Genomic DNA, 24,778 nt, shown 5'->3' on the forward strand with positions numbered 1-24,778 from the left:
ATGTCGCTAGGTACATCTTCCAGTGTCCAGTCTTCACATGAGCATTAACTTTTAAGTACTTTTAGGCAATTTGATGAAGAATGCCATCACAACTGAGCCCAACCTTGCTGCCATCTAATGTCCAAACATGAACATTTCTAACACTGCAGAGAAGCAAGATCCTCAGGTAATTGTCAGCCCCACATTTTAACCTGGGAATATGCAGGCCAGTCTTAGTGGCTGACTCCTGCCCAAGCAGGACAGAACTCAAGACTATCTTAGTTTGACTTGGAGCAACACTGAGCAACACAGCCTTCATGTAGAAATCAGCTTCTATATTGTCTTAACTATACAATGTTATTGTTGATGGCTATAAGTTAAGATTAGGCTTTAATAAATAATCACTAACTAGACACTCACAAATATGCTTCACTGGTGTAGTCAGTTCGAGAACACTGCAAGATTGCACAATGCTCTTCCTGCTAAAATAGCCTTCACTTTTAATACGATCAAAGAAAATGTATTTAATTTATTGTGTATTAATTCCAATATAGTGCAATATTAAGTATTAATGCAGCACAGGAACAATATACAGTATTATACAAATAGGCCATGCGGTGAGGGTCAGTTGGTTCAGACAACTGGATAGCTGGTTAAGTAACATTTAGGTAAATGATATCCCATTGTATTGCTGGATGTGATGAAACATTATTGCAGTCTTTTGAAAGGGCTGAAGGAAAATAGAAGTAAAGCCTTTGAAATTGGCTACTTCCCCATTTTAGAAAATAAAGATTCAAAAAAGGCTTTGTACGAATAGAACACAAAACACAAGTTATTACTGCATCCATTTGATGTAAAACAAGAAAATACCGTAACCTAGTATCACTCCAATCCTCCTGCTCACAATTATGTCAAGGATAAAAATCAGAGAATCGAATATAACGATCATATCATTTTTCAACAGATGCTGGGATGGATTTCCCTGCCATGTGATGGCAATCTTGGAGATGGTGGGGTGGGGTGGGGTGGGGTGGTTTGCTGGGAAAATAGTGGGGGCTGCATTGGGACATTTCCCGAATGCATCCTGTCACCAGGAAAGTTTCCTATGAGTGGGCAGGGACCCTGATCAGGGGTCATGCACCATGGAGGCTGGCAGCCAATTAAGCCCATTAGGGACCAAATTCGGTCCAATTTTGCAGGCACGTCATCGCAAAGGAGGTGGCCTCCCTGCGGCAGGCTTGGGGGTAGCCATCGGAGTTAGAGGCTCCATGCCCCAAAGAAAAGGAAAGGCCAAATGGAGGGGTTTCCCCTCTGCTTCGGCCCTAAAAATTTTACTTTTAAATGCACGCCCTTCATGGGCGCTTCAATGTTGAGGTGTCCTTGCAGTCCCCGACCTGCCTCCGCAGCGCCCACCTCTCCCACGGGCACTGTTAAGGCTCCAGAGCTGCAGGCCCTCTGATTGTACCGACAGCATTGGCAGCCCGCCCACCATCCTTAATAGGATGGCAAGCTGCCGGGAAGATTGTGCCATGAGGCACACTACTGGTAAGTGTTGGTTTGAGACAGCCATTTGGTCTTGACATCAGGGTCCCGATGCCCATGAGAAAATCCAGTCCGCTGCCTTTGTCAGCAAGTATTTTTTACAAACTGGCACAATCAGGAAACAGTGAAAATAAATTGTGCCCTTTTAAAGTTACCATTCACAAATGTAAAACGAGATGCATTACACCCAGTATTCTACTTTGATGGTAAGTTACTTCTTGTACAGAGTTCTATTTGGTTCCATGTGAAGTAGTTTTCTGCATTTAGCAAATTTGATTGAGTGTTCAAATTACCATTACTCCCTCTTCATAAAAAAATTGAAAATTATCTCCAAGCATAGTAACAATCAGTCACATTAACTGACATCCAGTCAGTAGTAACTTGTTCTTGTTACATGTGTAAATATCCAAATTTAAAATATGATGTTCTAACCACTATAAACAGTCAGCCCTCAAATCAAAAGGCCACTTGACAGCTGACAGCTCAACTTTTGAGGCATTAATCCCATAACCAAAATATAACCACTTTGCCGTGTTCTTAATGGAATGTGAAGCTAGAACTCATATAAAAAGCTGCAGTACTATTTCATTTCCTGCTCCCCCACCCCATTTGCATGATAACATTAAAGATATATTCCAGAAGAAAGATAGTACTAAGGCCTGCATTTAAGCTTTAAACTGGTGCTCCTATTCGATTGTGATTTGTGGCAGTTAGAGAGTCAAAACAGCAAGGTGCCTTCTACAGGGAACCTGGGATCTGTGTGAGCGGGGCAGGAAATGGTATGTCTCCTTAACCAATCAGATTGAAAAACCAACACTAAGCCATGCAGAGGCTAAACCAGGAAGTGTAAAATAGAATATTTAATTCAGTGTCAAATCATGTACAGAAAATGAAATACAGAGAGGAAAGGCAAGGTGGGGTTAAGAGAGAGGTAAAGGAGACAGAAAGAAAAATGCAAAATTATTCTATTTTTAAAATCTCCAAAAATAATTAAAATCTGAAGGAATGATTTTTTGGAAGTAAATTTTCAGTGCCAGAGAGGTTGTTTGGCAGTAGCGAAGATTCATCACACAATTAAAAATTAATTTACATTTGAATGGTCCAGCTCCAACTTTTTCTGGCAAGTTTAGTCAGTACCTATCACATCAGTTCTGCAAATTCACACCCTTAATGTACTTGAATGCCAAATCTCTAGATGAGATATGATTAAAGTGAAGCTTCTGGAGGAGCAGGGAAATTCAGACAACAGCTTCCTAATTTCCGCTTTTAGCTGCACATGTGCAGACGGCAGAAGTTGCTGTCCAATATACACCTTAATAACGGTGAGTGTTGCTAGCATTTTATCGCAAAATCTGGGCCATTACGTTAGGATATGTCATTACATTTGATTTTACTTTTGAAAGCTTTATTTTAAAGGGAAAAGGAGGCCAGAAAGCAGTGCAACCTGACAAAATTCAGATAGACACCATTGTACAATCTGGGGCAAAGGTCATTGTCAAATTCTTTCCTGCATACAAAGAGGTCCTTTGTTCTTTTACAACTGTCATGATCATTATGGTTATACAGTGCGATCTAAGATAAACTGAACCTTATTTGTTGCGTCACAGTCAATGCCAAAGTTCTGACTTTTACAAGGATTCACCCAGAGCAGTAGTTGATTGTGCAGAAATGTTCCTAGACTGATTGGACATTTCATATCGGATAATGAAGTGAGAACAACTTCAAAATGAAGAGTTTAAATGCCTTTAAGATGTCTTGGTGCCAAACTTTGACTTCATTTACTGGGAAGAAAATAAACACTTTAAAAAATACATTAAAATATTTTTCAGCATTACTTGCAATGATATTTAGTAAAAGAAGAAAGGGAAATATACCCCAATGGGGCCCCGGCTCTGAGATTCTCAGACCAGGAGTACACAACAGGATTTTGAGTGAGCATCGAATTCCTCATATGTGCTCTCAACGGGCAGAATCTTCTGCTCTCAGGCAATGAGTGTGGATCGGCACTATTTCCAGGTCCCAACGCACTCTGACCATCAGGGTGTCCACCTGGGAGATCTTCCCAGGAGGTGGCCAATTAAGAGGCTGCGTCCACCATTCAATTAAGGACGAAGGGGTGGGGGCGGGTCTCTGAGGCTGCAGGCCAAATCAGAGAGCCTGCAACCTTAGAAGGACGGCAGCCCCCACTGCCAGAGGTGGACGCTATTCCTGTCAGAGGGGAATGCAAGGGCGCCTCCATCTTGAAGCATCCTCTGAAGAGGTTTGAACTTTAATAAAATAAACGGTGGCCACAGCTGCGATGCCACCCCTGTGTGTGGGCCCCCCAAGTCAGTCACTGGCAAGCCGCCTCCAGGCACCTGCCCACAAATGGGCACGTAACTATGCAGATTGGCTATCCGCCTCCACCAGTGCTGACCCGCCTCCAGGAAGATCACCCGGAGGCAGAAACGCATCGGGCCGCTGATCCGTTGCCCATTTCTCTGAAATTCCTCCCGGTCCTGTCTTGAAGCCTGCCCTTGCGGGACTGGAAAGATTCCGCCCAATGTGCAAAGCTTACAGTAGCATGAAACTCGTGCAAAAAAATATACCCTGTAATATGCAATAGAGCTTTTATAAAGTTATCAATTCCTTGTATTACATTAGATTGTTCATCAGAAGTTGCCTCAAACCACTATGAAGTTATTCACTAATTCAAGACTGCATGAGAAGGATGCATTTAGGTGATTCACTGCGGTTTATGGCAGCTCATGGGAGCAGGACTAACACAATCATAATAATATACTTCTTACAGCAGAGAAGATTAAGGGAAGACGTAATAGAGCTGTTCAAAATCATGAAAGATTTTCACAGAATAAATAAGGAGAAACGGTTTTCATTGGCAGCAGCATTGGTAACCAGAGGTCACAAATTTAAGATGATTGGCAAAGGAACCAGAGGCAGAATGAGAAGAATTTTTTTAAGATCGAGTTGTTATGATCCGGAGTGCATAGCATTAGAGTTATTAGTCGAATGTCCTCCATCTGTGCTGTATCATTCTATGATTCTATAATATGGGGAAATGGATGTTGATGTTTACACAATGGAGAAGGGCTGGCTATCACATCGCAGCTCAGACTCCTGTATTACAGCACTGACTGGAATGACAAATGCTTTTACCTCCCTTTAACCGAGTAGCCAGCATTTTTACAGGACCCAATGCCATTGAATCTGATGGAAGAACGGAAAGCATGGAGAACACAGGAAAGGGTGGGAAGGAGGGCAGCTTGAGACTGTCAAACTATCCCAAAGGAGCAAGAACAAAAATGTAATCAGATAACTAAAAGGAAGTCACGATTTTCTTTCAGTTTAGCTTTTCGGGGAATTCAGAGCTTTGTCTGGTATTTAACCCTTTGAATACCGAAAGGGACTTTCATTTCATGTAAGGGCAAGTTGAGAGAGTACTCCAGGTGTTGAATCTGGCTAAGAAGGAGCATGAATTGCAGACAGGACTAGAGTATTAGAGCCTGGTTCTCTAGTTCATGCACACTTCTCACTGAATCTACCATGTAATAGCTGCAGGAGATATTAGGGTATTAATTTATTTGGTTGCAATGCATGGTATTATTGTAAATGCACTTCATAATCTCCTCTGTTCACTTTCTTTTGGAGCCCATTTGCAGTTTCATTCGAAGTACAGAACAAGAAGTCTTCAAACATAAGGCAACCAGATGAATTTTCATTCCAGTGATAGCAGGTCTCCAATAGTGAATGTTTTGAATAGAACCGGGATGTGTTTATATTGAGTACATTGAATATTTGTAAGATAAATATTCATGGACAAGTTAATATTCTGTAATCAGGGAGGCTGGGTGGTGCAATGGGTGAGAACACCGCTCCTCTAGTATCCTGAATCTAAGTTTGAAAACAACACAGATAGGTGGACATGTCCTCTTTATCCCAGCTAACAGGATCTTAAGCAGACTAAGTTTGGGCAATCATAGCACAGTTCAGAGTGAGCACAAGTTGGTAACATAAAATCTATGGTATATAGTATACCCATTGAGTATAGTCGGGTTCCTCTAACATTACATCACAGCTCTACTCTATTGACCGTTCCTCAATACTCCAGCAAAAGTAGCTTAGGGCAGCATTGGTGCTCTGTAGCTGAACTATCACTGCTCCCAATTCCTATGTACTCTCAGCCTGTAAACTAACATTCAAAAAGGCTACAAACAGCCCCGACACAGCAGATTAAACTGGGAACTCAGTTACTAGTTGCTCCCTCACCATATTAGCAGTTACAAAGTGTAAGCAATCTTCAACATTAATCCTCACCTGCTGAATTAATTTCCAATATGCAACTTTCCTGATCTCTATGATTTCTCCATGAAATTTCACAATGGAGCTCTATTAGCACTTGCATGGTTTGATATTCAGCTGGCCAGAATGCTGAATTAGTTACCAGTTAGCAGACCCTTGCCTGCTCATACTCCATAAAGAGCAGCCTTTGGAACCAATGAATGTTACTGTTTCCCTCTCCACCCTGCACTCCCCTATTGGGAGAAAAGAAACAACTTGTGAATAGTGAATCAACACATAAGAAAATAAAAACATAAGCAAAAGGAGCTGGAGTAGGCCATTTGGCCTTTCGAGCTTGCTTTGCCATTCAATAGGTCCATGGCTGATGGACATCTACCTCAACTCCACCTTCCCACACTATCTCCATATTCCTTAATTCCCTTAGTATCCAAAAATCTATCAACCTCTATCTTGAATATACTCAATTACTGAGTATCCACAGCATTTTAGAGTAGAGAATTCTAAAGATTCACAACCCTTTGAGTGAAGAAATTTTCCTCATCTCAGTCCTAAATGGCCAATCCCTTATTTTGAGACTGTGACCCCGTGTTCTAGATTCTCCAGCCAGGAGAAACATTTTCTCAGCATCTACACTGTCAAGGCCCTTAAGAATTTCTCTTTCAATTCTTCGAAATTCCAGGGAATATAGGCCGAGTCTACTCAATCTCTCCTCATAAGACAATCCACTCATCCCAGGAATCAGTCTAATGAATTTTCATTGCACGTCGTCTAGGGCGAGTGTGTCTTTCCTTAGGTAAGAATACCAAAATTGTGCACAGTATTCAAGGTATGGCCTCAGAAATGCCCTGTATAATTGTAGTATAATTGCTCCCTCTTGATTGTACTGAAGGAAAGGTCAGACTGCCAAACAAAGTAATATAGCCAACCCGGCTCTGTTGGAAGACTTACTAGGGACAATGTCACCCACTCAGCCAGCTGAGCAGAATCTCCTTGACTTGGGTGTGTGATTCATGAGCCCAGTGCACTGTAACCCATTCAAAAGCCCCCACCTTCCCCCAGTAGAAAGCTGGGTAACCAGCAAAGGAAAACATAGATCATACCAAACCTTATGGCCTCCCTCCACACAAGAGTAGAAATCTGCAGATAAATTATTCATCCATCCTAAGTCCCGCCTGCTGAAAATAAAAGTGGAACTTAAAGGAAGCAAAACCTAACTTTCTCCACCAAGTGCAGATCCAGGGACTGGGTGAAGGAGACATCTGCACATTAGCCCCTCCTCTCAACTGAGAAGATATTTGGGGTCTGGGTGGAAAAGTGTGTAATGACTCCATCCCTGTTGAGATTGGAATGTGGGCTCGGTGGAGGGAAAAGAAGTTAATTTCCCTCTAATCCCCCCACTGTGCTGGTTTCCCTGCTTTCCCTCCTTCCCATTCCAATTCCTCTCCTCTCATCCCTCTTAGCAACACCTGGCCCATTTATCCCCTTCCCACCCTTTTACCTTTCTTGATTACTACATGGTCTTGACTCTGCATGTGTATTGCAAAGTGAGGAGATGACAGCTTATTAATACTTTTGGGACAACTTGGCAATATCAATAATTCTTCCACACAGTTGGCTGCAATAGGAAAAACGTGGTAAAATTCACAGTAGTGTGGCAAACAGGACTTGGAGTTTGGGGTTACTGGATATGGTTGGCACAGAGTAGAAGGATTTCGCTCCATCTCGTCACACTTTTCCTCAGCTGAAGCAAATGCTGAAGGTGATTTGCATTCCTGATCATAATGGGCACAGAACTCGCCAAAGCACAAACAGCAATTAACAAAGTCTGTAATCTCGCCCTAATTTCAACTTTTCGAGAACAAACATTACTGCCCACTTCAGGGAGGTGTTTTTGGGAGCCACGCATGAAAATGTGAAATTGTTTTCAAAAACAAAAATATTTCTTTCACTAAAGCTACATGTTGAGGAACTGAGCTGAATTGGAATCCATACTTCTAGTGGGTGACCAGCAACTGGGTCAGATGTGTAAAATGGGCAATCAATGAACAAGAAAGTCGGGCAGGGTGTAAAACAGGTGTTGGACCACTATTGCCCATTTATGTGCCATGGATAAAGTTGTATTTCATCCCTTCCAGACTCCTAGCTTCTGCAGAATGAGGCCTATCACTCCATGCGGGTGAGAAGCTTCTGCCAGGCACCAAGTCTTTCAAACTGGCTTGTCCAGTAGGCCATACCCTACCATAAAGCTCAGTACAATGAGCAGGTATCTTACTTGTTTGCATGACGAAACTACAAAAACCTTTTTAATGACTACTAAACTGAACCAGAATCTTTTGCAACCTGAAAGGCAATAGTTTGCTGGAGCTGTTCATTTTCAACAACTCTGTATTTTTGTCTCCTACATATGCCCACATTATTTTCAGATCAGGAGAGCAGTCAGGTAACCTACTTTTTCTGTTTTTATTCCTCAAGTCCAACTTTCTACCGATGTCCTCTTTGAAAAGGACAACGACATGTGCAGCTGCAGGCTAACTTTCATAGGCTGCTTGGCCAAAACTGTAGATTAGATTAGATTAGATTAGATTAGAGATACAGCACTGAAACAGGCCCTTCGGCCCACCGAGTCTGTGCCGACCATCAACCACCCATTTATACTAATCCTACACTAATCCCATATTCCTACCAAACATCCCCACCTGTCCCTATATTTCCTTACCACCCACCTATACTAGTGACAATTTATAATGGCCAATTTACCTATCAACCTGCAAGTCTTTTGGCTTGTGGGAGGAAACCGGAGCACCCGGAGAAAACCCACGCAGACACAGGGAGAACTTGTACTTTGAGAAGAGCCATATTCCACCATGGGGCACCATATTACTATGTCAATAGACTACATTACTCACTAGCACAGCTGTAGTTTGACGTAAATAATGGGGTGAATTTTACAGACCCCTCCCCCGCCACATTCAGGGTCATGGCGGGGGGACCTGAAAATGCCTCCAGGGGAGGCCTGCCACAGACCTCGACGCTGGGAAGGCCGGGCCCGATATTGCAGGCGGTGGCAAGGCCTCGTGGCAGCCCCCGCCACTCGGCAACGGGAGCCCAATTTAAATGTTTAAATTAATTTAAGTAAGTGAATTAAATTCTTTCACGTTCTCGCTGTCTGTCCCGGTGCGGCATTGGTGCCGGTAGCCAGCACGCCCACGCCTTCGGATCCCAGTCCGGGGATCCAAGGCGGAACACTGGTGGGGAGGGGGGAGCGGTATCAAAGTCATTTCATTGGTGTGGGGGATGGTGGGAAAGGGTAAAGTGTAAAGCTTATGAACTTTGCGGGGGGAAGGTTAGGTACCCAAGATAAGTGTTTTGTGGTGGGGGGGGGAAGGGCAAGTAATTAATTCCATGGTTATTGAGGGAGGGGTGGGAGAGGGTCAGGATCAATTTATTTAATTTTTAAAAATCAATCTATCTTTAAATATTTAATTTGAAATGTAGGGCTTGAAGCCCTTTAAAAATGGTGTCAGCGCCTGTGCAAAGGCTGCTGATGTCATTGCTAGGGACAGACCGCCTGCCCCGTCCATATCATTGGGGTGGGCATTCCGCCCCGGCTATTTAAATGAGTCGCCGCGTCTAATATCGCGGCAGCTGCATGACATGCGGCCCGCCCGCATTGTTTTTGTCCGCCGCCGAATTACAAATTGCAGCCCAATGTGTGAAATTGATAGCGGGAAAGGGTGCTATTTCCTTCAACACTGGCTGGCTGGGACTGGCTGAACTGCTCTTGCAGAGAGCTGGCACAGACATGACAGGCTGAATGGCCTCCTTCTATGCTGTAACCATTCTATGATTCTATGATTTCAATGCAAAGAACAAAATGGGGACAGGATGATAACTGTCAGATTGATTTCAACAGACTATGCCATTTGCAGTCATAACTTTATTCCTCTAAATGAGCTTGGCCTGTTTCTGACTGTGACAGAGGTCACCTCTTACAAAGATAGGTACTGGATAGAATTACCAGGGCCAGAGCGATTTCCTGGACTAGTTTTGATTGCCTAAGGGGCTCAGAGAGGAATCTCCCACATTGCCCCCTCCCCCATCCACAACAAGTTGGCTTGTGCTTTCATCTGGCTTTTCACCTCTCCCAGGAGATCACGTTTTTGTGTGGGAAGAGAGTGTATATATTGTGTTGCTCAAGATATCAGAATTATCTGGGACTGGATGGATAGACCAGAAGGTTTTTTCCTGTCCATCATTGCTCACATGTGTATTTGTATGTTCAACAAACTTTAGTTATTTGCCCATTCTTTTCAGTGAGTTGTCCCATTCATATTAATGGAAGCCTTAAAATAAAAGCACTTACTGTTTGTCTCCTTCTATATGTGAAATTCTTCCAGAGTAGCAGTCCCAGCTGTGTCCAGAAACTAGCCATATTTTCACAGCACCTCCACCTAGTACAGCACAGAGGCTGCTGCTTGTCATCAACTGAAAGAATAAAAGAAGACCATTAAGTCATACCGGACTGTGACTGTCACCCCACTTTTGCAAGTCCAGCAATATTCCTTGTCTACATACTGGGTTTTTCATGTTTGTGCTTTTGGCTAGGGCTGTTCATTATTCTGTCATTAACACTCTCTCTGCACTAATATTTTTCTTTCACCATACCATTAACACACTCTTTTTGCCTTTGCCACATGACCTCCATTTCAGTTAATCCCTCCAGCCCTCTGTCCAATCACACACCTTCCCTTTTGTTCTCGTCCCCCCACCCACACTTTATTTGCTTAAAATCTACTATATTTCTAACCTTTGCCAGTTCTGATGAAAGGTCACTGACTTGAAACGTTAACTCTGCCTCTCTCTCCACAGGCATGCTGAATATTGCCAGCACTTTGTTTTTATTTGTCATTGGTTGCTAATTTGAAAAACAACATTATATTCTTAGTCTTGGAAGATCAAATGCCTAGATTGAGAAACTGTACCATCTGTGTTCCACAGGAATAGGTATCCAGTATAGTTTTTTTTTGACAGCATCCTCTCCATAATTCTTCATCTTTCTTTAAAAGGGAAGAAGTTGCATTTATATAGCAACTTTCACATCCTCAAGATGTTCCAAAGTACTCTGCAGCCAACAAATTGCTATTTTTTTGGAAGTGTTGTCACTTACGTAGGAAAATACAGCAGTCAATTCATGCACAGCAAGGTCCCACAAACAGCAGCAAGATAAGTGAGCAGTTAAATTTGCAATACTTATATCATCTATGTACCAGGCAACAGGGCATTTCTGGAGGATATCCCACCAGTTTTGAGAAGGGCAAACAAAGCATCTGTCCAGGACTCCATGCTGAACCATCCAGCATAACTGAAAATTGGAGTGGCAATAAACTGAAACTTCTAGTAATGTAATACCATCAATAAATCACAATAACCTTATTAATATCAACTGAAAAGGAAACCCCACAAGACACTATAAAACCACCTATAAAATCTCCACACATAATCTGGTCGGAAGATTGGATGTGAATAGCAACAACAATAATTTGCATTTATATAGCATCTTCAAAGTAGTAAAACATCCCAAAGGTGCTTCACAGGAGCGTTATCAAACAAAATTTAACACTAAGCCACATCAAGTGATATTAGGACAGGTGACCAAAAACTGGATCGACGAGGTAAGTTTTAAGGAGTGTCTTAAAGGAGGAAAGAGAAGTAGTGAGATGGTGATGTTTGGGGAGGGAATTCCACAGCTTAGGGCTTTGGCAGCTGAAGACACAGTGGTGGAGAAGTTATAATCAGGGATGCAAAAGAGGCCAGAGTTGGAGGATGTTTACTGTGGCCTAAACCAGTCCTGATCTCATTTATTTAGTTTACCTACTGTCTACTAGAAGTTGACAAAATCATGTCCAGTCACTCACAAGTAATGCACCTTTAACCACTAATAGATCTGTGCATGTATAGTCAAGCTCCATTCAATACATGGCAAAGAAATCATTGGATAATCAAAAGTACCCAAATTTTGGACCCCGTCTCCCTTTCTCTACTGCAAACTGTCTTCTTAAAGCCCTCTCCCCTGCCCCGTCCACCCTTACCTCCAACAATAAGTGCGAGTAGCTCATGGACTTCTTTGTCACTAAGATTGAGACCATCCAATCAGCTGCTTCTGCTGGGTTCCTCCCTTCACTAGCCCATCTGGCCAAGCTTCCTATAATTCTCCCCACTGCCCTAGCCCTGAACTCGCATCTTTCTCTAGTTTCTCTTCTATCTCCGAGCCCTCTCTGAGCTCATCTTCCGCATGAGACCCACCCTCCGCTCCCTTGATCCTATTCCCACAAAACTTCTGACCACCTAACTTTCCCTCCTGGTCCCCATGCTAGCCAATATAGTTAATGGTTCTCTCTCTTCAGGTGTTGTCCCTCTCTCCTTTAAATCTGCTGTCATCACCCACTCCTCAAAGAACCAACCCTTGACCCCACCAACCTTACAAATGTCTGTCCCATCTCCAACCTCTCCTGGAACATGTTGTCACTTCCCAAATTAATTCCCATCTTACCTAGAACTCCATGTTTGAACCCCTCCAATCCTGTTTCCACCCCTGCCACAGTACCAAAACGGCTCTTATCGAAGTCACAAATGACATTCTATGTGGCTTTGACAAAGGTAAACATTCCTTCCTCATCCTTCTCAACCTGTCTGCAGTCTTTGACATAGTTGACCACAACATCCACCTCCAACGCCTCTCCACCATCGTCCAGTTTGGTGGGACTGCTCTCACCTAGTTCCATTGTTATGTATCTAATCATAGCCAGAGTAGCACTTGCAATGGCTTCCCTTCCTGCTCCGACACTGTTACCCCTTGGTGTCCCCCAAGAATCTATCCCTCGCCCCTTCTATTTCTCATCTACATGCTGCCCCTTGGCGACATCATCTGAAAGCACAGTGTTAATTTTCACATGTAGGCTGACAACACCCACTTCTTTCCTCAACACCACCTCTCTCGACTCCTCCACTGGTGCTAACTTATCAGACTGCTTCTCTGACATCCAGTATTGGATGAGCAGAAATTTCCTCCAATTAAATATTGTGAAGACTGAAGCCATTGCTTTCGGTCCTCACTCCAAACTCCGTTCCCTAGCTACCAACACCATCCCTCTCCATGGCAACAGTCTGAGATTAATCTTGTCTGTTTGCAACCTTGGCTTCACATGTGACCCAGAGATGAGCTTCCAACCTCATATCCATACCATCACAAAGACCACCTATTTCCACCTCCATAATGTCACCCGATTTCGCCCCTGCCTCTGCTCATCTGTTGCTGAAACCCTCATTCATGCCTTGTTACCGTTAGACTTGACTATTCCAACACACTCCTTGCTGGTCTCCCACATTCTACCGTGTGTAAGCCTTAGGTCATCCAAAACTCTGTTGCCTGTGTTTTAACTCGCACCAAGTCCCTTCCCCTATCACCCCTGTGCTTGCTGACCTACATTGGCTCCCGGTCAAGCATGATTTTCATTTTAAAAGTCTCATCCTTGTCTTCAAATCCCTCCATTGTCCCACCCCTATCTCTGTAATCTCCTCCAGCCCCACAACCCTCCAAGATATCTGTGCTCCTCTAATTCTGGGCTCTTGAGCATCCCTGATTTTAATCACTCCACCACTAGTGGCCACGCCTTCAGTTGCCTACACGGCAAGCTCTGGAATACCCTTCCTACACCCTTCTCCAGCTTGCTTTCCTTCTGCTTGAAACCTACCTCTTTGACCAAGTTTTTGGTGATCCAACCTAACCTCCTTCTGTGGCTCAGTGAAGCACCTTGGGTTGTTTTATTACGTTAAAGACGCTTTATTAAAAAAAGTTGTTGTTCCTTTTTGACACAGTAATACCCTAGGCACAAGAAAGATGACAAGCACAATATAAACTGTAATTAATATTCTTGAGTTATGAGCTTGGCTTATGTCAGATAGGACAAGATTGGCATCACTGAGCTGTGCACAGAGAAAATGTATTTACACAGTGAAAAATGTCAAGCAGATAATTGGAGTACAGACAATGGAGGTTCCCCTGTGCTCACTGAAAAAGTACAATGACTATCCAGACAAAGAGGTGCATTAAGCTTCTCTTTAAATAAAAAGCATCTGCTCTTGGTCATTATGGTAACCTGATCTTCGATTCAGTTTGGAGAGGAAGGTTCTTTTGGGTTTTATTTTTATCTTTCTCATAGGCCTGCCTTGCATTTCTCTGTTTTTTTCCTGCTTGTGTTTTTGGCTCGGGCTGTTCAGTATTCTGTCATTTAATACCCTGTCTGCACTAATGTTCGTCTTTCACCACATCATTAGCACATTCTCTTTGTCTTTGCCTTTGCCCCATGACCTCCTTGTCAGTTAATCTCTCTGGCCCTCTGTCCTATCAACACCTTCCCTTTTGTTCTCTTTTCCCCCACCCCCTCTTTATTTGCTTAAAACCTATTACATTTCTAACCTTTGCCAGTTCTGATGAAAGGTCACTGACCTGAAACATTAACTCTGCTTCTCTCTCCACAGATGCTGCCAGACCTGCTGAGTATTTCCAGCACTTTCTGTTTTTATTTTGCATTTCTCTAGTTTGATCTTCAGCAGTGAAGCTAATCATTTCCTCTGTCTGTAGCTGGATACAAGAACTGTAGCCATGACAGTTGCTCAACTTTCTTGGCTGTGCAGACTATGCATACCTCAGCTGGAATCATGGCAGGGCACTACTATTGCTCTCAATAAGCCTGGCTAGAGGGGGTGGGGACATTCTCAGTCAAGGTCCCCTGCTCCTGACCACCACTGACACCTCTAAGGATGGTGTGTGAGTGCCAGGATCAAGTTCAGTTACAATTGCTGGCTTGACGAAAGCCTTAAGCCTTAAGAGAAAAAAGACTTGCATTTATGTGGCATCTTTCATGAACTGAGAACATCCCAAAGCATTCTGCAGCCAATGAAGTACTTTTGAAATAAATATAATGTAAGAGTGCTCAATGGAATCCTCAATCAACTCTTGAGATTTTATTCTGACCAATGTTCGGGAAATCTCAGCTCGAAGCTTGGAAGGAGCATGAGGCAAAATGATTTCAGCTAGCTATCCGAGCTACCGCAGCAGAATTCAAGGGAAAACCGTCTTCAACTCCATCTTCAATTCCAAAGCAATCCACTCACAAGCTTAATGATAGCCTCCTCACTCTGATCTGCCTACTCTTCAAAGACACCTCGTAAATCCTACCCCCTGGATGTCCTACTTAATTTGACTTGTGTCCTCCTCTCTCCATGATCTTCTCAAAGAAAGCAAACATTCTAGCTATTCTCAGTCATGCTACTAATGTGCACAAGCACACTAGCAGAATCTCTTGTACAGTTTTTAAAAATTATACTCCATATCGGTCTAAATTCAGCATGTGACAGAAGGATTTGGTTGTGGTGCACGACTGTGCATGTTCCTGTTTAAATTGGATCCACTAACTGACATTTGTTCAGAGTTTAACAAGATGGAAAAATATATCCATCCAAACATAGAATGGACAGTTTTTTTGAGCAGTTCAATGAAAACACTTTTCTGCCCAATTTCAATCAAGCATGGTGGAAAGCAAAGATTTTACTGACACCTGGGAAATTCTTTCAAATGTCATGTGCAATATATGGAAATTAATATCAATAAACACTACTTTAGACTAATCACAGGCATTTTGATCACCAGGTTAATGTTCCTGATGTTGAGTTTTTCTATCGGGCCTGTAACTTCCATATGAAGGTCCATAGGTGGATTCCTATCAGATCAGGCTGTCTTGACTACTACTTCTCTCCATTCAAGGGGATGCACTTATTAATATAAGCCACTTAATCAATTTTGCTGATGTTCCCTAGCTGGCCTTGCAAGACCTTCCACTTATCACTGAATTGATAGTATTAAGCTCTTGGGGGAAACAAGAATGAGAGGGCATGATCTCAAAATTAGGCCATTTAGGAGGGATATCGTGAAGCACTTTTTCATACAAAGGGTAGCAGAAATCAGGAATTCTCTCCCCCCCACCATCCCAAAAAGGCTGTAGATACTGGGACAAATGGACCTTTCAAGACTGAGATCGATAGATTTTTGTTAGGTAAGAGCATCAAGTGGAGAGCAAACACGGGTAAATGGAGCTGGGGTACTGATCAGCCATGACCTGATTGAATGATGGAGCAGACTTGAGGGGCTGAATGGCCTACTCCTGTCCCTATGTTTATTCTGAAACACCACTAACGTAATATTAACGTATGAAAAAAACGTGACATACCTAATACATTTTCCTGGGTCATCTTACTCTCTGTCTTTTCCCTTTCTTGCAATTTTTATTGTAATTTTTATAAAGTTAACTCCAGGCCCTCTTTATTGTGTTAGATTAAAAAATGGTCACTCTTCTGATGAATTGCGTGGTCATGCAAACAAAATGCCCTTGTGCAAGAAGCACAGATGTTCAAAGAGATGATCAGGTTCGAGTTCATTACTGCAAAGCTTATGAAAGAAGGGCTGGGGAAGACAGTGTAGGTTACCAAACTGGGTCACCAAGTCACAAGCAGTGGTGGTGGCCCAATGCTGTACAGAATGTCACATGAACAGGAGTTAATCGGGATCTTTTAACCCTCGGACTCCAATATTGTGTGCCTTGTAAACAAATAATTTTGTGGTATTTTTGCTTTTTGTATGTGATAAGGCCCCTTATCAAAATCCTTGAACACGAAATGGACTTTGCCGAACTAGCTGCAAAGTTGATTGACGCGTTGCAGTGTAATTGTTGCAACATGCAAGTTAATAGGTTTGTATTTAGACCTGTCACATCCAAAAGCATATAGTTCATTTAAAAATGATCAGAAACATTTACAGTAAGTCTTTATTTTGATTGCTCGGATAGCTTCGCAAACAACTTTCATAAAGTTACAGCAATGCTTTATGCAATGGGACTACCTCGGTTGGTGAAAGCTCCATCAGCAGCAACACTGCAGTGTAGGCAACCCAACGCTCTTAATGTTGGGCACAGCAAGCCCCTCCTGATCTAGGTTTCCAGGAGCTAACTTTCTCTGCCGCTTGAATGAAATTGTTGGCGGCATTTGGGTGTCAGGGTCCCCATTTTGGGACGGTAATGCATTTTCAGCATTGGCGACCTCTATAGACCTTCCCTGACATTGCCACTTTATACTAGGGTACTGCCAGGATACCCATCCCTAACTGATGGCATTTGAAAATGTGGCCCTGGCACATGATGAATGACATTTCAAGAGTGACAAGACATTTTGTAAATGAGCTCATTGTCTCGTGAGGAGTGCACTGTGCATCATCAAACCTATATTTTAGCCCACTTTTCCTCTCTGAAAGGCACCAGCTCATACTGAGGCAGTTTCATTGGGTCAACCAAAGTCATCCAGTTGGTCTTGTGAGCCTAGACATTGAATGTTGATTGGTTCTTCCACCACAAAGATGGTACATCACAGTCGAGCCTTATCCTGTCCTCGGCCAACATCCAGCAGGGATCAGGAGTACGAATCCTGACTGAGTTAGGAGTGGGGGGAAAAGATCCTACTACCACCCAGTTCAAATCAGCCAACTCAGCACACCTACTGTTCAAATCCAGGATTTTCCTGACATATGACACTCCGTGCCACGTCATCCAGCATTTACTTAGCTGTGGGGAACCCAAGATCATCATTTTGTAAATGAAGCATTTAGGTTATGGTAGCATGAGACAAACTCTGATGATGGTGGAGCTCAGCTCCAGTCCAAATTCCAGAGACAGGTTTAGAAAAACAAACTGTTCAGGATCTGGAAAGTAATCATGCATTTTTAGTAATTTTAAATAATGGGGTAATTTAACTTTGCTAATTCAATATCGCCTATTTTTCACTGTCCTTGGTTAACATGGGATAAAGCACATGGAAAAGTCAGAGAATAAATACATAGGATGAATGCAAAAAATAAAATTGCACACTGACACTGTGCTTTTTATGGCTCACCTCTACGTTTACATTGAAAGAAATCTTTAACTTTGACACTAACTTCAGATAGACTTTATCATGTGTCCTAGACTCTGGACTCTGGCACAGCCACATGGCTCTGATAAGTTGCCTGTGTCTTCTTCAGCACATTAGATATTATCTCTGCTGACTGGAATTGAACAATGCAACCGGATGTCAATGCTGCTATGCACTTTGCTTCATTCTCATCTCCCTGGCACTGATAGGAAAGTAATCAGGATAATGTAGATCATGTTAAAGTAAAACAGAAAAATGACTTTAGTCAACCACTCATCTCCTTCCAAAGTGATTGGGGAAAAAAAAAACATTTGAATGCCATAATATGTACTGATATCTGATGAGAAAAACAAATGATTTTTGTTGACAGCAGTAAGCGCCAGTGCTGGATTGTGAAAACACTGTCCTAACTACAAATGTTCTTTTCCTATTTTGAATGTCGCACAGTAATTTCCTGGAATTTCGGTGTTTTATAATGGAGCAAGCTTTCAGCAAATTTCCAATCCATCAACCCTGAATACAGAGTCAATGGCCACGCAATGAACTGACCCCTAGTCCACCAGCAGGAAACTTTCCACATGCATTGCAGCTCCAGCAACAGTCAATACCGATGTGCATGAAACTACCATATATAAAAGAACGCACACTAAAGGTTGCTGAAATTTGTGTTGAATGCTGCTCTATCGCTTCACTTTAGGGTTATACTCTGATCGAAATTCAACTAGAATAAACATGACTTGTTTCCCACTAACAGCGTCCCTCCACCCCGTGCATATTGTCCAGGACACTGGGAAAACTCCCCTGCTCTTCTTTGAATAGTGCCATGAGATCTTTTATGTCCACCTGAGAGGGCTGGTGGGTCCTCAGTTCAATGTCGCATCCGAAAGACACACCTCCGACTGTGCAGCACTCCCTCAGTGTTGCACTGGAGTACAAAACAGACTGTTTGTTGTGAATCCTACCATATGTCCTGCTGGCCTCCAACTCATTAGCTGGCAGAATGGTGTTAAAAGACACTCTGTAACTCTGTAATGTCAATGAAGTCAGCTCCAAGAATTCCCAATACCCGACAGTGATGTAACCTGATGTTTTGCTCATGGTTACTGGTGTCATCTGGGTCCTCCTGCAAGTTTACTGCTTTGAAACCACTCCTACCATAATTTATTTTCTTTGGGAATGTGTGCTTGGCCATCAATGGATCGCGGTCCGAGAGAAAATGCTGGATGGAACTTTTCAATCAATCCCTCTTTAAATCCAAAGTGATATGACAGAGGGGCAATAAAGGCCAAATCAATAGGATTTTCATGAAGAAAAAATATGTCTTGGATCCTATTCTCTCACCTGGCTGAAACTTGATATATGAGAGATTTCTGTGTACATGAATCAAACCAGTTTCTGTCAGCACCAACTACTCCCACCCCCCAACAAACAAAGAAAGTGTGCCCAATACTGCCGTTGGTACATCAGATACGGAGACTGAAACTGAAAAAGAGAACTTGTGGAAGGAAAAAAAGCAGAAGATCTGAATCTGAATGGTTTCACAGTCAACAGGCTCCAACTAGACTAACTAACCTGTGGATTTTCTTTACAAAAAGATCCAAAACAGAATTAAACTAAACACATAGTGGGTAGGAACTTGGAGTTGAAACAAAAGATCCATTATGTTCAAAGGAAAAGAAATCCAAAAAGGGTCCTATGAGCTCCCTGATTCTCTATCTCATATGTCTCAAGATCGTTGCATTTGCTACTGTTGGCTCACCAGTCTATATGTCCCATTTGTTGACCTCTTCCCCCTCTCAATTGCCCCACCACAGTGACCCCGTGACTCAAAATATATCATAAGGTAACTGTGACATTATACAGACCAGAACAGACACACAGCTCACATATAATTACCAGCCAGCACTGTTGCTCCAGTTTATCATATTCTTCATGCAGACTCAACATATAGAATGCAAAGCAGACAGCTCAGGATCAATCAAAATATTGCAAGTGTAAAGAAACTGAAGGCAGTGTAGATGGCCAGTGGTCCTTGGTATCACCACAACATGCAGGACACTTCTGGTGCGGACTTCAGGACATTCTCAGCAAGAAAGCAACAAATAAGTTTAATGGCACAACTGGATAAATGCACTCATAGTGTGACAGCCCAAAAAGCCCAGATTTGAGCCCAATCTTGCCAGATCAGCTGCTAAGTCAGGGTGGCAACTCGGAAGCAGTAATTTCCCAGTGTCTTTCAGACTTGAAGACAAATATAAAATTAACCAAGGTTCCTAACCAACCCCTGTTCAGTGATCTCCCCCACCATCCCCGTACCACCCCCCCACCCCCACCACCCCCGCTCCCTTTCTTAAATGTGCTTGCATGTGGATGTGAATGAGAGCTGGTCCAGGGAGCTATAAACCCCACTGTCAAACACTCTGTGGACTATCACTGTCTAGAAGCAGGCATGAAGAATGGGCACTTGGGGCAAGTTCTGGAAGGCTGCCACCCACAGTGGGACCTTCTCCCAGTACATGTTAGTGCATTGAGAAAAGATGATAGGAAAGAGGAAGGACATCCTTTTCCAACTCAAGTTATTAACTTAGTGCTCATGGGCAGATAGTCTGCACTTTAAATTATGCTTGCTCTTGGCTCCTGGCAGCAAGGTTAGAAGCTGATATTTGCGATTTTCATGGGGTAGGACTGTTGGTGATTTTGCAACCAGTAAATTCAAATCTTGTCATAGGTATGCTACATTGTCATAAAACAGAATCATATAGGTGGAGTCTGAACATTTCCACCTTTTGTTTGATTAAGTTTTATGTCTGCATACTGTAGAGATTTAACGTAGCAGACACACTAGGGAATAAATGTAAGCGAACCAAACCAGCTGTGGCTTGACTTTACAACAGAAACTGACTTTGCTGACCTTCATTAAAACATCCCCCAACATACAGAGGGAAGATGTGCAGGAGGAAAACACATGTTGACAATTCATTAGAAACCATATGACTGAATCAAGTTTTTTTTTTGCTTTGCTTCAGATCACGCTTTGACACAGGATCAATACCAGCAAAGATATGATCATTTTAATACCAGCAGCTTTTTGTTCAGGTCTTTTTCGTAACATGATTTCAATAACATCTGTATTTATGGAGCACAATTGTGGTTTTCTTCAATTTTTGTTTACCCCTACGAATTAGCTCCTCTCCCTTCCTGAACATAACTATTAGGAGAGTCGGTCACATAGCCCTTCAAGACTCTCCATCATTCAATAAGAAAATGACTCATTAAATAGCTCCAGATATATGAAAACCTAATTGGCAGAAGTGGGATATGAACCCACAGCTCCAGGGAAAAACTACAACCGGTTTATAAGCATTTCAAACCACTCAGGCATCCTGACTCCTGCAGACTGGTGAGCCATCTCATGGACCCTCCTTCCTGTTTTTACTGCAGTCACTATTGTGCTAATACAATGAGTTTTCTGTCTCTTAATATTAAATGAGCCAATTGACATTGGGTGAAATAAAAGCACGCATGTGGCCAGTTTTGGTATTATAGTAGAAAAACACGACTCTAGTTTGTGCTCGAATGCAGTTGGGACAGGAAGGAGAGGGCTGGAGGTCAGCAGGAGACAGCCATAGTGCCCAGTGATTGCTGGCTACTTTCAACCATGCTCAATCTTACAGCAACCTCGAAAGCAAAGCCAATGCCACATGTTTAGACATTGACTTCTGGAAAATCATCTGGAAGATGGACTTAAATCAAGTTTTTGTGGAATTGCACCATTTGAAAGGGGTCAAACAGTCATGTGTCAATTTGGCTTCAGTCTGGTACTGCAAACAAGTTATCAAGTGGAATGGCTCAATACTGATTTCAAAATGAGAGGGCTGTACCAAGTAACAGCACTATTAAATATTATTTCTGTAAGAGTGATATAATCCACATTTTCAGTTTATACAAGCTTAAGTTACTCTTCTTGGAAACTCTTGTCTAAAGCTAATCTACTATCTCCAGTAATTGGACACTAAGGGAATTTTTTGGACATGCAGGGAATCAGGAGTTATGGGGATAGGGTGGGAAAGTGGAGTTGAGGTTGAAGATCAGTCATGGTCTGACTGAATGGCAGAACAGGCTTGAGGGGTCATACGGCCTACTCCTGCTCCTATTCCTTATATTCTTAAAGCCACTATTAAATATTGGGGAAAATGACACTAAGTGAAATTCATAATTATTCTTCAAAACTGCATTGAAATATTCACGCACATAAACTGAAGCCCCCCGGCTATTTAAACCAACTGTGCGATCACAAGAAGATGTGAGACCTGTATACCCCTTGGAAACTCTTGACTAAAGTTATTTTATTAAAAGTGGAGATTGCTTCCTGTTTTCTCAGCATGCCAGTACTTTTGTTGGTGGAATAGAAAGTGAGCAACACAGAAACAAAAAAACAAGTTGAACTATTTTCACGAGAAAGCTTCGTTTTTGTCTGCCTGGACACGTTGACCAGCCCAGTATAATTTTCATCACAATAACATTGCCATATGAAATGACAAAATGCACTTTTTCTAACGATAATACCTCTTAAAGTTCAACTCAACTGACTTCCTAATGCAACAGCCTCAAAACTAAATTAATTTCAAATGACACTATTTTGTAATCAATTGGATCTGGACAACTGTAATTAATGAAGAAGTGCAACTTTAAGAAATCAACACAAGACTTCCAAGGGAATCTTTTAATTCTTTTTCGATTTAAGGTGGTCCTTCCTGAGTAGCTGTTTAGTGTCATCATTAAATCTGTTGTATAGCCACATGAACTGTTACAAATCACAGTCATACAATTATAGATTTTCTCCTACCAAATTTGCGAGGAGCCTGGATTATGGATTTTCAATTATCTAACACTCAGAATTGTAAGTTTATCACTAACAGTGCCAGCAATGTGAGGTTACAAATTAAGCCACTGAAGCGTAACGGCGCAAGTGTGATTTTTGCAACAGCATACTGCCACCGATGTACTTATGAGCTGATTCCCCAGTCAGGTATTTTGAGCAGTGCCCAACGGAATTCTGCTCAGGAAGTTGTTCAGGTCTGCAACCATGATTTTCTGTCCATTGATATGAATGAATGGTAAAATCAGGGCTTGTGAGCCTGTGATTTCTCAACCGGGTGCTCCTACCCGATCGGGAAAATCAGAGTGGAAACAATGTCATAGACTGATGCTTTTAAAACCATTCTAAGGTTTCTAAAAATGAAAGCTGACACTCCGTTATGGTACTGTGTGAATGCTGCACTGTTGGAGGTGCCTTCTTTTAGACATTAAACAGAGGCCTGTCTGCCTATAAAAGATCAGCCAGCACTATTTCGAAGAAGAGCCAGGGGAGTTATTCCCTGTGAAGTAGCCAATATTTATCCCTCAACCAACATAATTAAAACAGATTATCACATTACTGTTAGTGAGAGATTACAGTGTGCAAATTGGCTGCCATGTTCTGACATTACGCAGTGACTGCACTTCATTTTCATTGGCTGTAAAACACTTTGGGACATCCTGAGATTGTGAAAGGTGCTAAATAAATGCAAGTCTTTCTTTCTTTCTGCTTATATCAAGATTCGTAATTACAGATGAAAAATACAGACACAGTCAAAATACAGATTTATCAGGCGTAGAATTCTATGAATCAAACACCTTCCCATTCTCTTGCATTGGATCAAGGCATCGTGTGCAAGCACAGTGCTTTACTTTAAAATTCAGATTCAATCGTTAAATGTTCCTCAATTGCCACTCCTAATCTTCATAATACTAAATACAGTCAATCCACTACCAGCACATTTTAAACAAAAAATTCTGTTTTGCCTAACAGTTTTTTTTTAAAAGCAGCAGTGGCCTTGTTTAACGGAAGTGGGAGAACATATGATGAAAGAGGCTGCATATAATGGTCTGCAAACATGCTAGGACTGCTTTCTGCACGAAACTTAAAGAAATCCTGATCCAAGCATAAACTTCTTGGCAAGCCAGTTGTGCTATCAACTTTCAATTGTGTAACTATCAGTCACAGACAAAGCTGCTCACTTATCATGTACAAGTTAAAGTCTGCTTACAGGGCTCTCAGACCTACAAAGTAAAGTGATCTAAAATAACAATGAAGTAGAAATAAAACATACAATGAACAGATTTTAAACACAGCTGCCATTCACCAACCTCCACTCGCAAACACTTCAAGTAAGTGCAAGAAAGTCAGAGGTTCCCAAAGTAAATGCAGGTTCCACTGACACAAGCATTCACATGGATACAAAGGACTAAAAAAAAATTCCAACTATGTATTGTAGAGTTCAACCATATCCAATACCCTTAAGAAGCCCACTAGTATAGTAACTTATCCACTCCAGTGCTTCACTTTATGGTTCAAATTGTTACTATTCAGCAAGATAACCCACAGTCTACAGGAATGCAGCTGGTGCAGTTGTATCAGTCTCATACCTCTGAAACATGCAGTTATAGGTTCAAGCCTGCCATCTGGAATTGCATGCATAAATTAAGTCTGATACTTCAATGTGGGAGGTGTCATCTTTTAGGTGAGATATTACACCAAGGTCCTCTTTGTTTGTTCAGGTGGTTGTAGAATCATAGAATTTTACAGCACGGCTGGTTAGTCAGCCCTTTGTGCTTGTGCCAGCTCTTTGAAAGAGATATCCAATTAGTCCCACTCTCCTGCTCTTTAACCATAGCCTTGCAATTTCTTCCTTTTCAAGTATTTATCCCATTCCATTTTGAAAGTTACTATCAAATTTGCTTCCACCACTCTTTCAGGCAGTGTATTCCAACTCATAACAACTCACTGAGTAAGCAAATTTCTCCACAGTTCCCCCTTGGTTCTTTTACCAATTATTTGTGTTGTCTGGTTATCAACCCTCCTTCCAGTGGAAACAGTTTCTCCATATCTGTTCAAGCAAAA

The 24,778-nt window shown here is 42.1% G+C and overlaps 1 protein-coding gene across 1 annotated transcript in view; it reads right to left on the minus strand.

Annotated features, from left to right (window-relative positions):
- LOC137369452 (phospholipid-transporting ATPase ABCA1-like) overlaps positions 1-24,778 on the minus strand; it is a 157,619-nt gene that overhangs the window by 124,233 nt on the left and 8,608 nt on the right. Inside the window, exon 2 of the mRNA XM_068030685.1 lies at positions 10,184-10,305. Within this exon, the coding sequence (XP_067886786.1) occupies positions 10,184-10,252 (69 nt within the window). The 5' untranslated portion in view covers positions 10,253-10,305. The remainder of the gene's footprint in view (positions 1-10,183; positions 10,306-24,778) is intronic.

This window comes from Heterodontus francisci, chromosome 4, assembly GCF_036365525.1.
Source record: "Heterodontus francisci isolate sHetFra1 chromosome 4, sHetFra1.hap1, whole genome shotgun sequence".
Lineage (NCBI taxonomy): Eukaryota > Metazoa > Chordata > Chondrichthyes > Heterodontiformes > Heterodontidae > Heterodontus > Heterodontus francisci.